Source organism: Hyperolius riggenbachi, chromosome 4 (genome assembly GCF_040937935.1).
Source record: "Hyperolius riggenbachi isolate aHypRig1 chromosome 4, aHypRig1.pri, whole genome shotgun sequence".
In the NCBI taxonomy this organism is placed as follows: domain Eukaryota; kingdom Metazoa; phylum Chordata; class Amphibia; order Anura; family Hyperoliidae; genus Hyperolius; species Hyperolius riggenbachi.
The window spans coordinates 387,604,057-387,623,454 of NC_090649.1; the positions used below are offsets into that span (position 1 = coordinate 387,604,057).

General features: G+C 40.8%; 1 protein-coding gene across 1 annotated transcript in view; it reads left to right on the top strand.

Moving 5' to 3' along the window:
• The window catches only part of FBXO30 (F-box protein 30), a 63,129-nt gene extending 43,967 nt beyond the window's left edge, over positions 1–19,162 (top strand). The window contains exon 4 of the mRNA XM_068232143.1: positions 7,326–19,162. Within this exon, the coding sequence (XP_068088244.1) occupies positions 7,326–7,532 (207 nt within the window). The 3' untranslated portion in view covers positions 7,533–19,162. The remainder of the gene's footprint in view (positions 1–7,325) is intronic.
• The last annotated feature ends 236 nt before the right edge of the window (positions 19,163–19,398 follow it).

A 19,398-nucleotide genomic window follows, 5' to 3' on the forward strand; every position in this document is an offset into this window, starting at 1 on the left:
CCAAATAGGAATGTCACTAATCGTACACACAATACTCAGTGTTACAGCCATTGCCTGGAAAAAATGTCAGTATCTCACAGGCAATAGATGCCTCTAAAACCTTCTCACTTCAAAAGTAAGCTATACAAAGTAGTGCGTTTCCAAGCAAAAGGTGGGGGTGGGAGCGGTTTTAATGCACACTGTGGCTTGCTCTGCAAAGGTTGAGAGAAAAGTGTGTCAATACCCGTACTTTTATTTGAGTCAGACCTAAGTTTATAGACTTATAGTCAAGTATATACGGATATAAACATACTACCACTCTCAACATGTGGTGTTTTTTTTTTGTTTTTTGTTTTTGTACGGTCATCACATGACATGCATGATTTGCACACACTGCCATTCAGCTGCATGCAGTTGTAGCTGAAAGGTGCTCCTATCCGGCAGCCAGGAAGGCTGGCTTGTCTAATAAGCGCGCATTACTGGAAAAAGTATGCAGAGTAGTGATGGTCATGTCTAGGAGAAGTCATGGAGAAACGTGATCAGATTAGTCAGATGATACATATGGAAGTCTCTGATTTGTTAGTCCTGATCATGTGCTGAAGCAGGATGTGATCACAGCGCATCAAAGCTTTCCAAATCTATCAGTTGATCAAACTGATCACATGATTCTCCATGAGTTCTCCTAGACATGACCATCACTAATGTAGATACTTTAGTCTGTGGGGTCAATGTGCAGCCAGAACACAGTCTGCATACTCACCCTTGGTGATCAATTAATTGTAAATTTCACTGTTGGTGCACATTTGGTTGCAATTTGTAGGCATATTAATTCAAGTCACAGCTTATTTTCTCTGGTTTCAATCTTCATACAAATTGCAACCAACTTATATCAATTCGAAAATAAATTTTGAATCTTATTGATCATTTCGAGTAACCTACAGTAATCCAATCAGCCTTATTCAGTCATTTGTTGATAATAAACTGAAAGCTATATGGAAAGGGTGATGGAGAAATCACTACAAGCACATATGAATAGAAAGCCTTCCTCTGGAAACAGAAACAGCTTGACATTTACAGCCTCCTAGCACAATGGCCATCTGTTCAAGTTCATGTCTTGCAGGGTTTTTTTTCTTTACACACTCAAGTACATTCAAGCTCAAATATTTCTGATTGTAATTTTTAGGTTGAACATTATTGGGTTTTGTTCAATCCTGAAGCTCCTAAAAAGGCTATTAAGGCTCATTATAGTAAACTCTGATACAGTAAGCATTCAGGTATGCTAGGTACACAGCGCAATATCTGACAAATTTACTGTCAGATCGACTATTTCCAGCAAGTCCAAACGGAAATCAGATCGGACTTGTTGGAAATAGTCGATCTGACAGTAAATCTGTCAGAAAATTACATTGTGTATACCTAGCATAAGTTTCCAGGTCCTGGCCAAGCGCCATTTTAAGTTTATAGGAGTAATGCCTGGTTTAGTAAACGCTGATATAGTATGTTCTGCTTACAGCACAGGAGGAGAATGAGGTGAGCCAATGGCAGATGGGTGTATAGCACCTGCTGTCTGATTACTGAGGGAATAGCCTGTCATCTGTGGCCTGAGCATGGCCGCAATGCTACAGTATTATCCAAGGAGGCACAGAAATTGTGACAGAGGAGGATGCTAAATACTGTACCTGCATTAACTGGAGTGTGATTACTGCATTTAAATCCCTACAGTAGCACTGTGCATTTTGATCTAGCTTAGACGCTATCTGTGCTCGCTTGCTGAAGCCCTAAATAGACTTGTAGATTGACTGAATTAAGAGCCAGTAATTATAGTTTACTTTATGCGCTTGAGTATGATCATTTCTCATACAGTAAATTTCTGATAAAGCAACTTCTCCCAGTGCCTTGGAATTTACTTTAGAGAACCTGAGGTGACATACTGAAATCCTAATAGGACCCAGAGCCATGTCATGTGCACAATGAGATGCCTTTGGATCATTATATTGCTGCTGCCAACCCCCCCCCCTCCCCCCCCCACATTAAAAGATCGTCAGGCTAGTGACAATCTGCTTGTCACCAGCCTGCTTTGTGTATGTGAGGCTTGTCAGCCAGCCTCGTAGCATCTATAACACTATCCCCCCTCCCGCCACTCTCCGCCTCTGTTAGCTTCCTCCAATAGTAAGCAAGCCGTGACCGAGGAAGTACTCCTGTGTCGCGGCTTGGCTTCCCATTGGAGAAAGCTAACAGAGGCGGAGAGGGGCGAGGGGAGCGTGTTAACAAGGGGGAGAGGCTACGAGGCTAACTGACAAGCCTCACATAAACAAAGCAGGCTAGCAACAAGCAGATTGTCGCTAGCCTGGCTATCTTTTAAAGGAAACCAGAGATGAGCACTTTGGCACAAATTAAACCTATCCTCCGATAGATTTTACAAAATAAATACTATACCAGGTATTTTCGTCGCTCTGGTGTGCCTTTTTTTTTTTTTTAATATATATATATACTAAAACTCCATGCAAAACAGTTAATCACTGATGGTGTGCTCCTCTGTCCACATTTCTTTGCAGCCTGGAGGATACTGTAGCATTACAGCCATGCACAAGCAAGTCACAAATGATTGGCAATTCCCTCAGTAATCAGGCAGCAGCTTGCACAGGAAGCATAGGTCTCACTGGCTGGTGCCTTTGAGGTAATCCACACAGGCCCAGAGTAGCGTGCAGATAGCGAGCAGACTACAAGTCTGACCACGGCTCATGGGTCTCTGACGCATGCATCCGCCCATTTTGCACTTTAACCGGATACAGAATACCGCATCGGCAAAAGAAAAAAAAAAAAGTTTACTATAACCAGGCTTTACCCCCATATACTTCACTGCTGTGTGATATTACAGTGCATAGCACATAGATACAGGAGTATGGAGAGATTTTACTGGCATAACTCTGTTGTACTTCATGCAATGCAACAGTGGCCTCTGCTGTCTGACTCAAGAACTGCAGACACTGAATGCTCAGTATGAAATGGTAAACCTGGTGTTTCACTAAACAAAACAGATTTGCAATAGTTACATGTAAACTGTTAGTAGTCTGAATTCAGCCTACATCCTCATGACTTTTTCATCACTGTGCTGAATTAGCTTTTACTGTTAACCCGTGCTCAACTTCTTACACCCCTTCTGTGTAAGTCTGTATGATCAGAAGGCCATTGTTTGTATTACTATACGTGGTCATCATACTCCATGGGGCATATAGGGAAAGGAAGTTGTCCGTTTTATGCTCTCTAAGGAAAATTGGCCTTCATTATGGAGTATCAACCTTCTACACTCCTTTTTTTCTTTCAGAATACAGTGCTTTTATGGCAAATGTTTCACAATGAAAGTTCCTTGATGGCATTGGCCAAATATCTCATATTGTATAACATAGAAGCATGCTGATCTATTTATAACAGACTAAAGCCTTATACATATGCTCAATAAACATGACCCTTAGTGATCGTGGATTCATCTCTAGGGCCACATTTCAGGGAACAAGTACTGTATGGACATGCTATCCAACAATGGCTGAGCAGCGTGTACTGCTCACTGAAGAGGGAAGGAGGGACAACAGGTGGCACGTGTGCCAGAGGTGTGCTGTGCCAAAAGAAATGGAGATAATAGGCTCTATTCACAATCAGCAGTTCGTTAAAAGCATTTTTGGATGGTAAAATACCTCCTGTGGTATTTTACACTTTTTTTTCCCCCGACTATGCATACTGTCATCCCTTTACATGTGCTGTAGCCATGGTTCTTCTATGTGCTAAAATACAAATATGCACATCTAAAGGTATGCAGGGATACCCGCCGAATTGTCAGCTTCTTCTGCAATGATACAGTGAAAGACCCACCAGCATCCCTGTGGCATCCAATCAGCGTGAGAAGAAGGCTGTGTGGCTCTCCCTATTGGATGCCTGGCTCTCCCCAAAGGCTGTCTTTCAAGTTACCGCACAGAGACAGCAGAGGGAGAGCCAGTTATCGGCTGCTGTGATTTGGAGAAAAATTCCAAACACTTTTGGCAGAAAAATGACATGCGGAAATCTTTGTGAACTGACATTTCAAGAGGTAATTCCCGCACAAGTCAGTAATTTACCTCATTAGTTGGGAACAGTGATTTTTCTGTGCGGTGAGGGGTTTAGTGAATTGTAACTTGGAAAGGTGATCGGTAAAATCCGCTGTTTTGAGCATTACCAAATGCAGTAATGCTTTGTGAATAGAGCCCAATGTGCTTGTGTTTGCATTGGCTGAGTTTTCTCCAGTGTAGTGTTCCCCAAACCTGTCCTCAAGGCCCACCAACAGTGCATGTTTTGTGGAAATCCACAGAGGTCATTAATCAGATCTGATGAGACACCAATTACCTCACCTGTGCATGTTTGTGGTTTTCTGCAAAACATGTACTGTTGGTGGGCCTTGAGGACAGGGTTGGGGAGCTCTGCTCTAGTGTGTGTATGTAATGGACTTCATTTTAGATGTACATTAAATGATCGGAAACAAAGATTGCTTGAGTCCTATTAGAAGAAATCTCGGTACTTATCCGTTAGCCGGGCGCATCCGGCAGGTGGCGCTAATTACTATTCCCCCTCCAGGCCGACATGGATAGTAGGGAAAGATGTAACTCTGGTGGAGTTTTGTCGCCACCTGCCGGATGCGCCCGGCTAACGGATAAGTACCGAAATCTCATTACAAATGATGTTGTGGATGATTTTCCAATGTTCCTAGCATGCTCAGTATTGGGAACAGGATGGATTATGTCGAAGAGGGAAAAAGACCTAAATTCCAGACTTAAACAGGTGGGGCTTTCAGTCAGGATTTGAACACGTTCGGAGATGGGGCTGTTCTGCATTAGTGCACTAAAGAGATCCATAGTGCAGCAGTACCATAACAAGACTGAAAGGCTTTCAGGTACACCAGTCTTAAAAAGTATTCCCTGTTTTCATCTGTGCATATAGTTTTAGAAAGCAATTCAAACTTTAGGAAGACCAAGTGAAAATGGCTTTGCAGTGTTTACCTGCAAAAAATAAAGCAGGTATCATTTGTATGTAAGCTTGATAAAAATCAGTATCTGTTCCTCATCAAACCCTCTGCATCCCGCCAGAACCCTCCCCTTCATGACTGCGCTCCCCTCGGTGTAGGAACGCGGCTGTATTGTGCAGGTGCCTGTAGGGATTCGCATCTGTACAGTAGCATGGAGCCTCTCGTGTATGGAGGACATTGCCATGCCTGAGTGGCTCCATGCGGCTGTGCAGGCTGTACTTTGCCCTGCACAGTGCGACTGCTTTCATAACGGAGGAGAGTGCAGCTGTGAGCACCATATTTGACATTGTTGAATATTTGTAGAGTCCCAGAGCAGGAGCAGAAGGTAGTAAAAAAGATTGGATAAGCCTCTGGGCTATTGGAGGCTTCCCTCCACCTATGTAAGCATCTAGCTATATGCACAAAAAGCAGTTATTAGTAGACCTGATCAATGAGCTGTTTACTTTCTGGGTTTATTGTAAATTTGTTGTAAACAATATGCATCTTGAGCAAATCAAGCATGTTGCACACTCTTTGCAACAAACTCTGCAGATCAGCATCTCGTTGATCTCTGATGTGCCGCCCAATGTATATACTGCATCATTTCTTCTCGTCACCAAACGTATGATATCTCCCTCAGTCACAGATGCATTAAAGTAGCAAACCACTAGAGATGGTTAGTTACAGGCTAATAATATAAAAATGACATGCACATTTAATGGGAATTGTATGCAGCTCAAAACCGGGATAACCAAATATGTCCAATTCCAAGCTGTGTAAATTTGCAATGAATTTGCATGCAAGTTGGAATTATTAGCATAACATTGACCATCTTAAAGGAAACTTGAAGTGTGAGGGATATGGAGGCTGACATATTTATGTCCTTTTAAACAAAACTAGTCTGTTTCGCCTGCTGATCTCTTTGGCTGCAGTAGTGTCTGAATCGTAGATCTGAAACAAGAATGGGGCTCTTCCAATAAGACTTTAGTCAGAGCACCTGATCTGCAGGCTTGTTCAGGGTGTACAGTTTGAGCTCAAACCCACTAGAGCGATTTTCGGAGCGTTTAGAGAGCGACACAACCGCTGGCAAAATTGAATACACTTTTTAAAATTGCTACTGAAAACTCATGAAATCGCTTGCAAACTGCTCATACAAAACGCTAGCGATTGCGATTAGCGATAGCGTTTTGTAGTGGGTTCCAGGCCAAAGAGAAACGGTAAGTTAAAAGGGGAAAAAATCAATACATTGCAAAGTGAAAAGTAAAAAAATAGAAGAGAGCTCAAGAAATGATTGATATTCTCCATGTAATTTGTTCATATTGTTTAATCCACACTCGGCCTGCACATAATCCTCTTTACTGATTGCAGACAAGAAAAAAAACAGACAGCTCCAACTGCCATTATCTATAACCACACCCCCTAACAATGCGATAGGCTAAAAGGTTGTTTTTTTTCTTTCTAGATATACAGTGTATATGCACAGAGGGAGATACTGGTTGCTTGGCAGTTGGAAACAGCTGTTATTTCCCAGAACGCAACAAAGCCTACAGACGGTCAACTGTCAGGACCTAGGTCTAGGCATCACACAGTGGGAGGGGTTTCATGACAATATCAGTCTTAAGCTGGCCACTAATGGTCCAATTTCTAGCGAAAAATCGTTAGAGCGATCAGAAATTCTGATCGGATTGGTTGTAAATAATCTCCATTGGCGGACACAATCGATTATGAACGAGTGAAAAAAATGTCGCCCGAATGAAATTTCGTCGAACGAAAATTTGGATTTTCTTGGTGGTCGTGATAGATAGGAAGCAAAGATTGGTTAGTTGATGGTGTAGTGAACGATTTTTCGTCCGATCAGAATTTCTGATCGCTCGAACGATTTTTCGCTAGAAATTGGACAGTTAGTGGCCACCTTTACAGACCCACGATGATCTTTTAAACAAAAGGAAAAGCTTTTCCATAAGAATGGGGGTATCGACTGCTGATTGGGATGAAGTTTAGTCCTTGGTTACAGTTCCTTAAAGTATTAGAGGCAGTTGATCGGGAGGAGAGCCAGGCAGTTTGCATTGTTTAAAAGGAAATAAATATGGCTGCCTCCATATCCCTCTCCCTTGAGATGTCTTTTATCAAACCACCTAAACCTTTTCTTCTTTATTTTGGATGGACTGAGACCTCATCCTGGATACAGACCTAACGAGATTTGCCTCACTGCACTCATAGTTAAAAAACCAAAAATGACTAATGCAAGCTCTTTTGTAGATTTGTTATAATATAAAATACATTTTTTTTTGAATGTTCTATATTGTGTTCCCTTCAGGTATGGCGCTTCAGTACAGCATTCAGCACGGTGAAGGAATGGAAATTTGCTGATGTTGTCAGCATGGCCGACCATTTGAAGAAATGCACCTACAACACTGTGGAGAAAAGAGAAGAGGCCGTCCCTCTTCCCTGCATGTGTGTGACTCGGGAACTCACTAAAGATGGCCGCTCACTCCGATCAGTCTTGAAGTCTGTCTGGTCTTGAGACTGAACCCTTCACAAATACCAACACTCAAGCACCGTTTTTAATCTCTATACAGTTTTACATATGACACTTCTTTTTTTTTAAAGGGAATGTATAGTGACTCATTTTTTTAAAAATATATATGTATTTATTATGTGTAGCGCTAAGGTAGAGGGAAAACAAATCAGGGAAATGTGAAATGTCACAAGTGGATATTTCATACTTGCTTGGAGCTCCGCCTCCTATATAGAGCAGCGTCTCATTTCATTGCTGTGTACTAATGCTGGGTACACACTGAGATTTTCTGGCCAATTTACTGTCAGATCGATTATTTCCAGCATGTTCGATTTGCTGTCCGAGCATTTTCTGATCGATTTCCATTCACTTTAATAGGAAGTCGAGCGGAAAATGATCGTAAATCGATCGGAAAGCAAATAGGGCATGTTAGAAATAATCGATCTGAAAGTAAATCGGCCAGAAACTCTGTGTGTACCCAGCATAAAGGCAACTCCTTTGTATACAGTAGGATTTTATCTTTCCTTACCCTTTCAGCTATATGAATGGGTTGTGGGACTCGGTTGTCATTGTGTTAGATAGTTATCTACTATAGCAGAAAATCAGTCGCACAAGTAGGTGAAGTCTTCAGGCAAGTACGACATCTTTATTTGCAATGTTTCATTTTTTTGTCCAGTAAAAAAAGTAAAATGTATATTTAGTATTAAACATAATAAATAAAACAAGCATACTCACGAAGTGCTGTGCATTCCCTTTAAAGGAAGCTTCTAAGGAATGCTGTGGCCTGATTTAGATGCATTTGTTGCTGGAGGCTGCTATTGCTTAAAAGCAGTGCTAGTCGGGGCTGGCATACTACTATTCATGGTTGGTGAATAGCGATGGTCATGTCTAGAAGAACTCGTGGAGAAACATGTCTTTTGTTTGATCAGCTGATAGGGATGGTCCATGAGATGCAAAGAATTTCAAGTTGATGCAGCATTATGTAAATTTTGTGTGCAAATATATGCAGCTTCAAAATGATCCAATCAAATCCTGCTGAGAGGTCCATTTTCAAGCTGCATACAGAATTTGCATAATCCTGCATCAACTCAAAATTAATTGAATCTCATTGACCATCCCTATCAGCTAATAGATTTGTAAAGCTCTTATTTGCTGTGATCACTTCCTGCTTTTAGCACATGGTCATGACTAGCAAATCAGAAACTTGCATATCTATCACCTGACCAAACTGATCACATGCTTCTCCATTAGGTTTTCTAGACATGACCTTCACTATTCATGATGCTACTGAGGTGTTCCCTGGCCCTGGACTTCAGCAGCCACCAGCATCGGGGTTTCTGAGGGAGCAGCTATCTTGAAAGGTTCTCTTCTGTATTTAACAAATCACACTGTCACTGTGTATATATAAATAACAATGGCTTTGGAAGTGATGTTTATTTTTTTTATAAAAATGAATAGTTTAGATGTGTTAAAAAAAATGCCTTAAAGTTTATGGGAATTTGAACGTTGCTGGACACGGACTTTAGATATTTAAAAGGTGGAAATGACAATAACTTCCTTGACTCATCTTCTAGCACAGTTTGCTGTTATCCTTAGTAGTAGACAGAATTAAATTTTTACTTCACACGACCAAAAATAATGTTTGATCAGCTGTATATGTCAGCATTAAACCCAGTGTTGTCAACTTGCAGACGTCATTTGTTTTTCACATCTTCCCAGAGCTAGATGTTGGCCTGGGGTCTATTTGGGTAGCAGCTAACCTGACCTCTAATAGCACCATTTTTTCTTGGTTATCTTCATGTACCATGAAATATGCACTTACACTTGATGATCGTATGAGGAGTATTAACAAACTCTATAATCGCACTTTACTTCAAGGCGCTGAACATTTTCAGGCTGCATTAGGGATCAAGTTAAGTCACTTGAGCAGCATATAGTATTTTTTTTTTTTCTGCCTTTCAGGGAGATTTTTTTTGTTTTTAATTATCATCTTTGTGAGATGACATTTAAAGAAAAAAAAAGGTTTTGGATCTACATTGGGATTGAGCCTGTATTTCTAATTGTGTCTTCCATGGTCAGGCTCTACAGGAGTGCCTCACAGGCAAAAAGCACTGATTTGTGATTTTGTGGGTTCTTTTATCTTATAGTTTTTTTTTTGTTTCCCAAGCATAATCCACACCTTAGTGTGGGTCCTTAACCGTATCACTAAGTTTCATCAGCTCGCTTTTTTTAGGTCGAGAAAATTAGTTTGCATCATCATTACTTGTAAGAAGTGAAAAAAGAAAAATGGGACAGCCATATAAAAAATAAATAAATAAAAATGTAATGATGAAGACTAAAAGGATTTACTTAGCTTTAATCCAACAAATTGGTATTTACACATGGTAGAGAGGGGGAGGGGAGACGACAAAAGGCAGGGGGTGGGTTAAATATAGTGACCCCCAATGTTGCATTTGCTGTTAGATTTATCAACCTCTTTTTAATTCTAATTTTATGGGTGTATATATGCAAGTGACGTGTAGGAATGAAAAAATGGCAATACGTTCAGATTCTTTCATTTATCAGCTATTGTTATTTTATCTGCTTCCAATTTTGTAAAAGTTGGTTTATTCCTCTCTTTATTGGGATTTGGGGTATCTGTTTCATGATCAAATAAATCTGACATCGTAGTTAGCCAGTCATTTAAAGAAGTGGACATGTGTTTATGCCAGTTAACTGGTATAAGTTCTTTTATTACCATTGTGCCTATAGTGATCTTTTCTTTTATATATAGTTTTAATCTCGTTTCGCTTCTCACCAAAAAGGGCAAGGGTGTTGTTAACAATATTGGAGGTGATTAATTGATACATTTTCTGTATAATTTTGAAGATTGCTATAGAAGTAGAGGGAAAGATGGCCTTCCTATGAGGGGTCGATCCTTTAGTATTTAAATCCCTGCATTATTGTAGGGGGAGTAGGTAGAATGAAGGACATTTATCTTCAGAAAGATTGGTGAACTATAAATTCGATGGTTGCAGGAGTTGTAATACATGACTAAGACCTGAATATCACATAAGTCAATGCAAGACTGTGTATTTTCCATGCGGCACAGAGCCAGTGTGATAAGTAAAGCAACCACATGGCGCGGAGCACCAACCTCATGGCACAGAGCAAGACACAACCATGACTCTTTGAACTCCAGAATTACGAATGTCAGCTAATTTTGGACTAGTTTCTGTGTAGGAACTGAGTTAAATCAAAGAAGTACACTGTAATGCAACTTAGTGGTGTGAATAAGCACCTTTAAAAATAATTGATTCTTTGTCGTCCCCCCAACCCCCCATCCCCCTTTTTTTTGTGGAAAGTACAGCACAGCACAGTTATGAGATTCAGCCTTTAAGGTTCCACTGAGAGCATATTCTAACATTAACTTGTACTAAGAAAAGCAAATGTTCCTCTTTCTAGGAAAGCGAAGAAGGTGTCTAGCTAAGAAGGTGTCTTTACTTCACAGCTGTCTTCTCGCCCAAAACCAGGGAGGTCCTTGGCGAGTGTCTGCCATGTCTTCAGGGTTGTTTATCTCATGGTTATTGGTCACTATAAGCTATGGGAAAAACTAAGATGGTGGAAGACCTGTCAGAACTGCTGTTTTGACCTTCCCATAGGGATGACTACTGGAAGGGGCAGGATGTGGCAAGCATTTTGAGAGACATAACTTCCATGGCAATGATAGAAAAGACACTGGAGGAGGAAAGAAAATGACTAAGGACCAGTGTGAGCCTTCCTAAAGGTAAATGGCTACTTGCGTATTAGGCTGTCCACCAGCACCAGCTCTGTATTTCCCCCGCAGAAAACTTTAGTCAGGATAGCTGCTGATTTATCACAAACCAAACAGCTAATCTATTCCATGGACGGCAGCTCAGTGCCACCAACCAAAGATGTTTAGTAAAGCTGCAGGTGAAGGTCCTGGTGTGCAGTTTTAGAGTTTAAATACTTACGGATAGTATTTCCCACCGATGTGATGAATAAGCTGCTATCATACCGGACACTAGCGGTTTCTGTGGGGAAATACAGAGCCGGTGCTGGTGGACAACCTAATACAAAAGTAGTGATTTAACTTTGAAGGAAGGCTCGCACTGGTCCTCCGTCCTTTTCTTTCTACTCTGGATAAAAGTGAATATCATAGCTTTAGGTAAAGTAGGGCAGAATTTGACCTTCCAGTGAGTCTTCACCTTAGTTTAATACCCTGTTGTGAGGAAATAAGTTACTGGCTTGGCTGAGTTTCACTTGTTAGGCCCTGTTAACACATCACACCAACACCACAGTGCACACTGCTCTGCTCCACTCTAATCACTTTTGGCAAGTCTTCTTATTCACACTGAGGGCTCGTTTCCACTGTTGCGGTGCGTAATCGCCTGGATTCCACTGCGGACTAAATCGTATGCGGATGCGTTTCCGCATGCTGATTTCCCCGCGATTCCGCATGCGATTTCGCATGGCTAAGAAGCAGGCGAATTTAACCATGTCACTGCCTGTGTAAATTGTCATAGCAGTACATGCGAAATCGCGGGGAAAACCGCATGACAAAGCCGCACGCGAAATCTGATGGCTCTGCCGTGCAGATTTCCCCCACACACCAAAACGCACCCGCACGACGCACAAGTGGAAACAATCCCATCCACTTGTATTGCCTATACGAATCCGCATGCGGTGCCTGCATGCGGATTCGCTATAGTGGAAACGAGCCCTGAAAGTAGTGTGGGCCAGTATCCATTCCACAGCCCTTATTGGGTTGAATAAGGCCCACATAACACCATTCACCTTTTGATTTTATAAATGAGTAATAATGAAACCCAACTTTTGGAGACTAGATCAGTTTTGTTAGTATTACTGACTGTGTGTAACCTTTATATTCTTTAGACACCCGATACATTTTAGAAACATTGCTGTGAGATCTCAAAGTGGAGATCTCTCTACCACATTGATGCAAGACTGGCGTTTCAAAAAACAGTGATCAGCTGGTTGACTACTTTAGAATAAATGGTAGTTATTGGCTGTATGTAGTATAAAAGAAAGGTAAGATTGTGATCTACAGTCCTTATATGTGGAATACAGTCTTATCGAATTACTCCAAACAATATTTTCACTGTGTGATGCTTGTAAATGTCTTTATTGGCACAATAAAGCCCAGTGTCATTCTTCAGAGACACAACATAGGTATTGATGACATGCTTTTTACTGTGAGCTTTATTGTAGATGCGTTTTCAGATATTTACTGTTTATATCCTGGGATATTTGTTTAGTCTGGCTGGATTACAATAGTGTGCTTTGCCTTCTTAAAACAGAAGGTACTTGCGATAATTCAGTTTTAAGTGTGTAAAAAGGCAAACCACACTAAGCATTGCTTTTTAGTAGAAGGGCTTTTCTGTCTCTTTTAGGCCCCTATACGGTCCTAGTGGTTTTGGGTCACCCGAGCTGCTTTGTTACTCTGTTGGATTGCTCTAGAAAGAGAACCTTTAAGTTTTATATACCAAACCTTTTGTTTTTGGTGTAGAAGTCTATAAATTACTTGTCATTGATTATGACCAGGCTACCGATTTAATCTATTTTTTTAATAATACGGTAGTATTTCACTTTGCTGTTTTGAAAAAAATGTAACCTCGGCCTAGGTTAGTCTTCCAACCCTACAGCAGGCACCATCATTTGTTGGATATGATACGCACTGGCCCTCTGCACTCTGCTATTGCACACTAAAACTGTGCTACTCTCCTATGAAGATATTGAAATGTTGTGGGGTTTTGACATTTGCATAGCTCCACCTACCCTCACATAACTTTACATGGATAGTGCAAGCAGTTGCTCCAGCAAGAGGCAAAGCTCTGCACACAACTGAGTAGGAGGATTCTGGGAATGTATCAGTTGGACCTGGTGCCGAGTAGGTTTGCACAGTATCCTGCTCTGGTCAGGGATGCATTATTTATTTGAATGGTACACCTAACACAGCTGCACCAAGTCTACATCCTTGCTGAAGTTCCAGACACCAAGATTGTGCATCAGGCTTGTAATCTTGGCTCTGAACATTCCGGCACCAGGTGTTTTTACTGCAGACTTCAGGTTATTTCACCAGTTTTTATTTTTTTACTTTTTAAGTTGGTATGAGGTTTGCTATCACATGAAGGATTTTTATTTATTTATTTATTTTTTTTAAACACTGGGAGGTTTGTCAGAATATTGGATTAGGAAGGACTGATGTGACATGTAATGGGAATTGTATTTTACGTCGGGTTAAGAGGAGTAGCTAGGTCACGGAGGTGGAATGGTATTTTGTTAAGGGGGGGGGGGGGGGCTGAAATGGAGAGAGACAATTTTTGGCTTTTTCTAGTACTGCTCTTCACAGTTGTGCTGACCGCCTCATACCAAAACGAATGGTGCCAAGATGTCAGAAAACAGAAACGCTTGTGTCGTTCTAGATGAAATTTGCCTTCTTAAAACAGAAGGAAATTTGCAATAATTCAGCTAGAAGTAAACATTTGTGGTTACCCACAATGCACCACTACTGAATGTGTCGTTGTAGTGATGGTGGAATAGGAAGGGCAAGTGTTTGCCACAGACTTTGTGCAGGGGAGGTTAAAGGACAAACGAGGGATATGGAGGCTGCCATATTTATTTGCTTTTAAACCATACCAGTTGCCTGGCTATCCTGCTGGATCAACAGAGGATCTCTGCCTCTAATACTTTTAGCCATAGACCCTGAACAGGCATGCAGCAGATCAGAAGTTTCTGACATTGTCATATCTGACAACATTAGCAATCTGCTGTTCTGGTGTTATTCAGACACTACTACAGCCAAATAGATCAGCAGGGCTGTCAGGCAACTGGTATTATTTAAAAGGAAATAAATATGGCAGCCTCCATAGTCTTCTCACTACAGTTGTCCTTAAAGTGGATTCGAGATGAACTTTTACACATTGCATAATTGTGTTCCTTTCCCTTTGTTTATAGGGAATTCCTCAAGCCAAATAGTTTTTTGTTTTTGTTTTAATACTCTAATTCCCTATAAACTAACCAAGCCACGCCCACAGGTTTTCAGAGAGCCAAGGCTCTCTCAGACAGTAGCAAGGGCTCATGGGAGCTCAGTCTGGGCAGGAGGAGGGGGAGGTATTACCAGCCAGAGGTTTCAGAAGCAGAGGGGAGGAGGGAGTAGGAGGGGGGATTAGGTTTTTTTGCTCAAGATGCAGATTAACCTGCCTCTGTGTAATGTTTACAAACATGGCTGCTGTCATTGTATCACAGGAAGACATGATCATATTCTATTAAAGCTGTTTGCAGCTAAATTTGCTGTGTAAACTATGAAAAATATGTAAACTTTAGATAAGATATATAGACAAGTTACTTGTTAGTTTTTCATCTCGGATCCACTTTAAGTGTATCTTTGCTAAAAAAAAAAAAAAAATCAGGTCAGGTTCATGCTGAAAGCTGTTTTTTGTTTGGTTTTTTTTTAAATTATTATTAATCCCTGATCGTGTAAATTTATCTCATTCCATAAGGTTCTATCATCCTCTCCTTATTTTGCAGTGATTTTAAGTGGGGCTGCTAATAAAAGGAAAATGGCTAGCAGCCAGGGTTCATCTATGACTGAGGTCCAAAGATTGTGTACAGAGCAGATTTTGAATATGGATAGAAAGCAAAATATATTTCTAGACCTCAAAATGGGCAGCTATGTGAATGAAGTAAAAACATTGCTACCTTATTTTTGTGAATTCCAATGTCTGGGCCAACATTACTTTTAAACCGATTCATTTTAATTTCTGTGTTGGTTATATTATCTGGGTGATTTAAACAGTAGCGCTGGCAAAACTGTTTTGGTCCTTTGCGCTCCTCATTGTGAGTCCTCTGCTGTGCATGGGCTGTTCTAAGTTCAACACTGTCGGCAAAACATCTGTCCAGGGTTTAGGGCTATTTACACTCCTCTTTTACATGCATGCATGTTATGCACTCAAAAGAATTCCAACATCTATTCCAGATGGAAGACTCATCACCTCATGATTTAACTCATTACCTCTCTAGAAGTCAGTAAATCCCTGAGATATTTTCTCTGAGGCAGTGTAAGTGCTGATTAATAGAGGGATCAGCTGTTAGTGAATCTCAGAAGTAAGTAGATGGATTGGTGCCATAGTTTTTAAAGCCTTCTACAGGTACTAGAGGGAACTCAGCTGAGACAGTTATTTGAGGCCATGTGGGCCGATAATCTAACATTTGTACAGCGATGAACAAATGCATTGTTGTCCCTCCATACCTTGTGCGGCATAGCATTGGCCTTCCTCCCCTTGCCATAGAAACAGTACATGTTCATCTACAGCTGAGCAATGTTTCCGTACAGCGCTCATGCCTGGAACTGTCGCCATTGGGATTGGGTTTTGAGCTTTATAGGGAGCAGTTATTGTGCATCTGTACTAAACATCCTGTGATAGTAATATAGGTTTTGTAAAATGCCATTGAGAAAGAAGGGACTGGTTCACTATGTAGGAGTCTTGGAAGAGCAAGTAAGAGTGCGAGGCTATCTTTCACACGTAACTTTACACAGGCTACCAGCTTGCTTTTATGAGGGCTCTTTATCTGCCTACTGGCTAAACTGTGGCCTAGGTGATGTCATGTGAGGACTTTATATGTGCCATTATTTTGCATTATTCAGAGCAAGGCGTGCAGTTTTCTCCTTTTTTCACTTATGCAGGCTTGACATAGAAAGTAGAGGCTAGAACAGGTCAGATTTTACTATGAAACATATAAAATTAATTACTAATATTGCACTTGAAGATTTATTTTCAAAACGAGCAAACTGCAGCAAGTCCCTGTGGAATAGACCTGGTCAGGTGTATGTAGCTGGTGCACAATCCCTCTGTGGGGTCACCACTCCACACATGGTTCAATAAAGTAAATATGAAGGAGGCACTCAATTGGCTTCAAACTTGCGTTTTATCAAATCCCAGTAATACACGACATGTTTCGAGGCATATCCCCTTCATCAGATGTACACCTGATGAAGGACATGTTTCGAGGCATATCCCCTTCATCAGATGTACACCTGATGAAGGACATGTTTCGAGGCATATCCCCTTCATCAGATGTACACCTGATGAAGGACATGTTTCGAGGCATATCCCCTTCATCAGATGTACACCTGATGAAGGGGATATGTCCTGAAACATGTTGTATATTACTGGGATTTGATGAAAAGTACGTTTGAAGACAATTGAGTGCCTCCTTCGTATTTACTAGATTTATTTTCAAAGTCAGATAAGACATTGTCCTTGATTCATTAAACTGCGTTGCTAAAGCAGCACAGCTTAATGTGAGGGAGCGCTTGTTAAAATGAAGGAGCGTCCGTTATGCATGCCATGCAGGTGGTCCTATAGTAACTGTTAATTAACATAGCGGCCGCTAGTGAAATATCACGATACTTCATAGGACTACCCGCATTTAAAGTTACGCATGTTGCTATGTAAGCAACTTGTGTAACTAAGGAAAGCAAGGAGCGCTGCTATGTAAGGCGTGCATAGCAGCCACTCCCTCATTTTAACAAACGCTTCCTCCCTACTAATAAATCATGACCAATATTTTTAGAGCTAGCTGTAAATGTTAATGAGATTTAAAGGACAACTGTAGTGAGAGGGATATAGAGGCTGCCATATTATTTCCTTTTAAACAATACCAGTTGCCTGGCAGTCTGCTGATCTATTTGGCTGCAGTTGTGTCTGAATCGCACAAGAAACAAGCATGCGGCTAATCTTGTCAGATCCGACAATGTCAGAAACAGCTGATCTGCATATGCTTGTTCAGGGTCTATGGATGAAATTTGTCATGATTGGCATTAACATTAGATCAGAAGTTGGATGGGACAGAATTACACAACATAAAATTTTAGACCAACTGTGAAAGTGCATGGACCAGACTTTTCACCCTGCAGGTCACAGGATGCCACACTAGTCAGTAAAAGTTTAGGCATATGTAGCTTTTAAATGAGCATAAGACCAATTTACCAATAGTCTGAATAGATGGTATAGTTTCTTGAAATTTGGGCCTACATATGCTGCGTCTACTTTTTTAAGCACTCAGTAAGGATCAAGAGGCATGGAGTAGTTTTCCAGTGTCCAGCCTCAGTTACAGCACTGTGATTTTTACCATCATGACTAAATTGTCATGGTATTATTTAATGCTGTAAAGCTAATAATATCTTCCAGCTCTTCTCCCTCCTCTAAAAATAGTACAGCAAAGTGTGCTTGAACAATTCCTGTCACACAAGTTGTGACCTTCTGCATTTTAGAACCATCTATTTTGTAGTTAACACACTGATGCAAACAATCAGTACATTTTGTAGGTACCTTGAGATACAAGATAATTGGCCAATCCAACCTTTTACTACTGGATGGGAAAACAATCCTATAAATCTGGAGGGTGCCTCTGATGCTCCCTGTTCAAGGAATACTAACTGGCCATACTGAGCTATCCCAGAGAACTGGCTCTTTTCCTCAGAGGCAGCTGGGAGTATAGCTCTGGCTCCCCCTGCCCCACCTCACAGGCATGAATATACACGTTTGGTTGAGCCAGGCATGTATGGTCTTGGAAATGTTTCTAACAGATTGTGCTTGCATATACATATGACCGTTGTTCAATCTGGCCAGATCAGTGCAGAAAATACATTTATGAATGTTACTTAGTACTTTGGTATCGAAGTAAATACAGTATATAAGTATTAGATACTAAAAGACCTTTAGAGACGTAACTGATTACCTGCAACGCCATCTGCTCAATATCCTCTGAAGCATTGGTTCTGTGCCTCTGTTTTAATGCAGTTAACAGTGCAAATCTTCTCCCAGCAATTTGACAGCTTTCAAAAAATCTTCACCTAGGTCCATCTTCTACTCTAAAGTGAAATGTTTTTGTTTCACAACTTGATTTTTTTAGTTCTGAAAGATCTACACTGTAAGCCCTCTTGCACACTACAATTCCGATTTGCAATTTTGATGTGATTTTACAAGCGATTCCGATTTGCGATTATTTTTTTTTTTAAAATCGGTCCTGCATGCTGCGTTTTCTGCGTTTAATAGCATCCAGGGAGAATCAGAATCGGAAATTGGATTTGCGATTTGCAGTGTGCAAGAGGCTTAATATTTCAGCTACCAGTATAAGCATTTTTAACTTTTTAAGAAGTTACGACAAAGTGAATGTATGGAACTAGTAGGATAATTTCTGAAAGCTTATTTAATGATGCTAAGAGCCAAGTGCAGTAGCTTACACAACTAGTCAGTATTCTTCTTATTCTGTATTACTTAAAAGGAGCCCAAGGTGAGACATATGGAGGCTGCCATATTGTATTTCCAATGCAAATTGCTTGGCTGATCTCCTGTCTCGGATACTTTTTTTCATATACCCTGAACAAGCATGCAGATCAGATGTTTGACTTGTTTGACTGCATTTGTCGCATGCTTGTTTCAGGTGTGTTACTGCTGCATGCAAGATGCCAGGCAATTTGTTTGAAAGGAAACAAACATGGCCGTCTCCATATCCCTCTCAGGCCTGAAACACACCAGAGGAGTTTTTCTGAGCGTTTTGAGTTTTTAAATCTGCTGCTAATGTTCTCCTATGTGTCTGTGCACACTGGAGCAATGAGGTTTTGTAAAAAACCCCATAGCATTACATTGGGAAGAGCTTTTAGAGGTTTCAAAAGCTCTTCCCAATGTAATGCTATGGGGATTTTTACAAAACCTCATTGCTCCAGTGTGCACAGACACATAGGATAACCTTAGCAGCAGATTTAAAAACTCAAAACGCTCAGAAAAACTCCTCTGGTGTGTTTCAGGCCTCAGTTCTGTTTGTCTTAATACTAATACTGATTTTT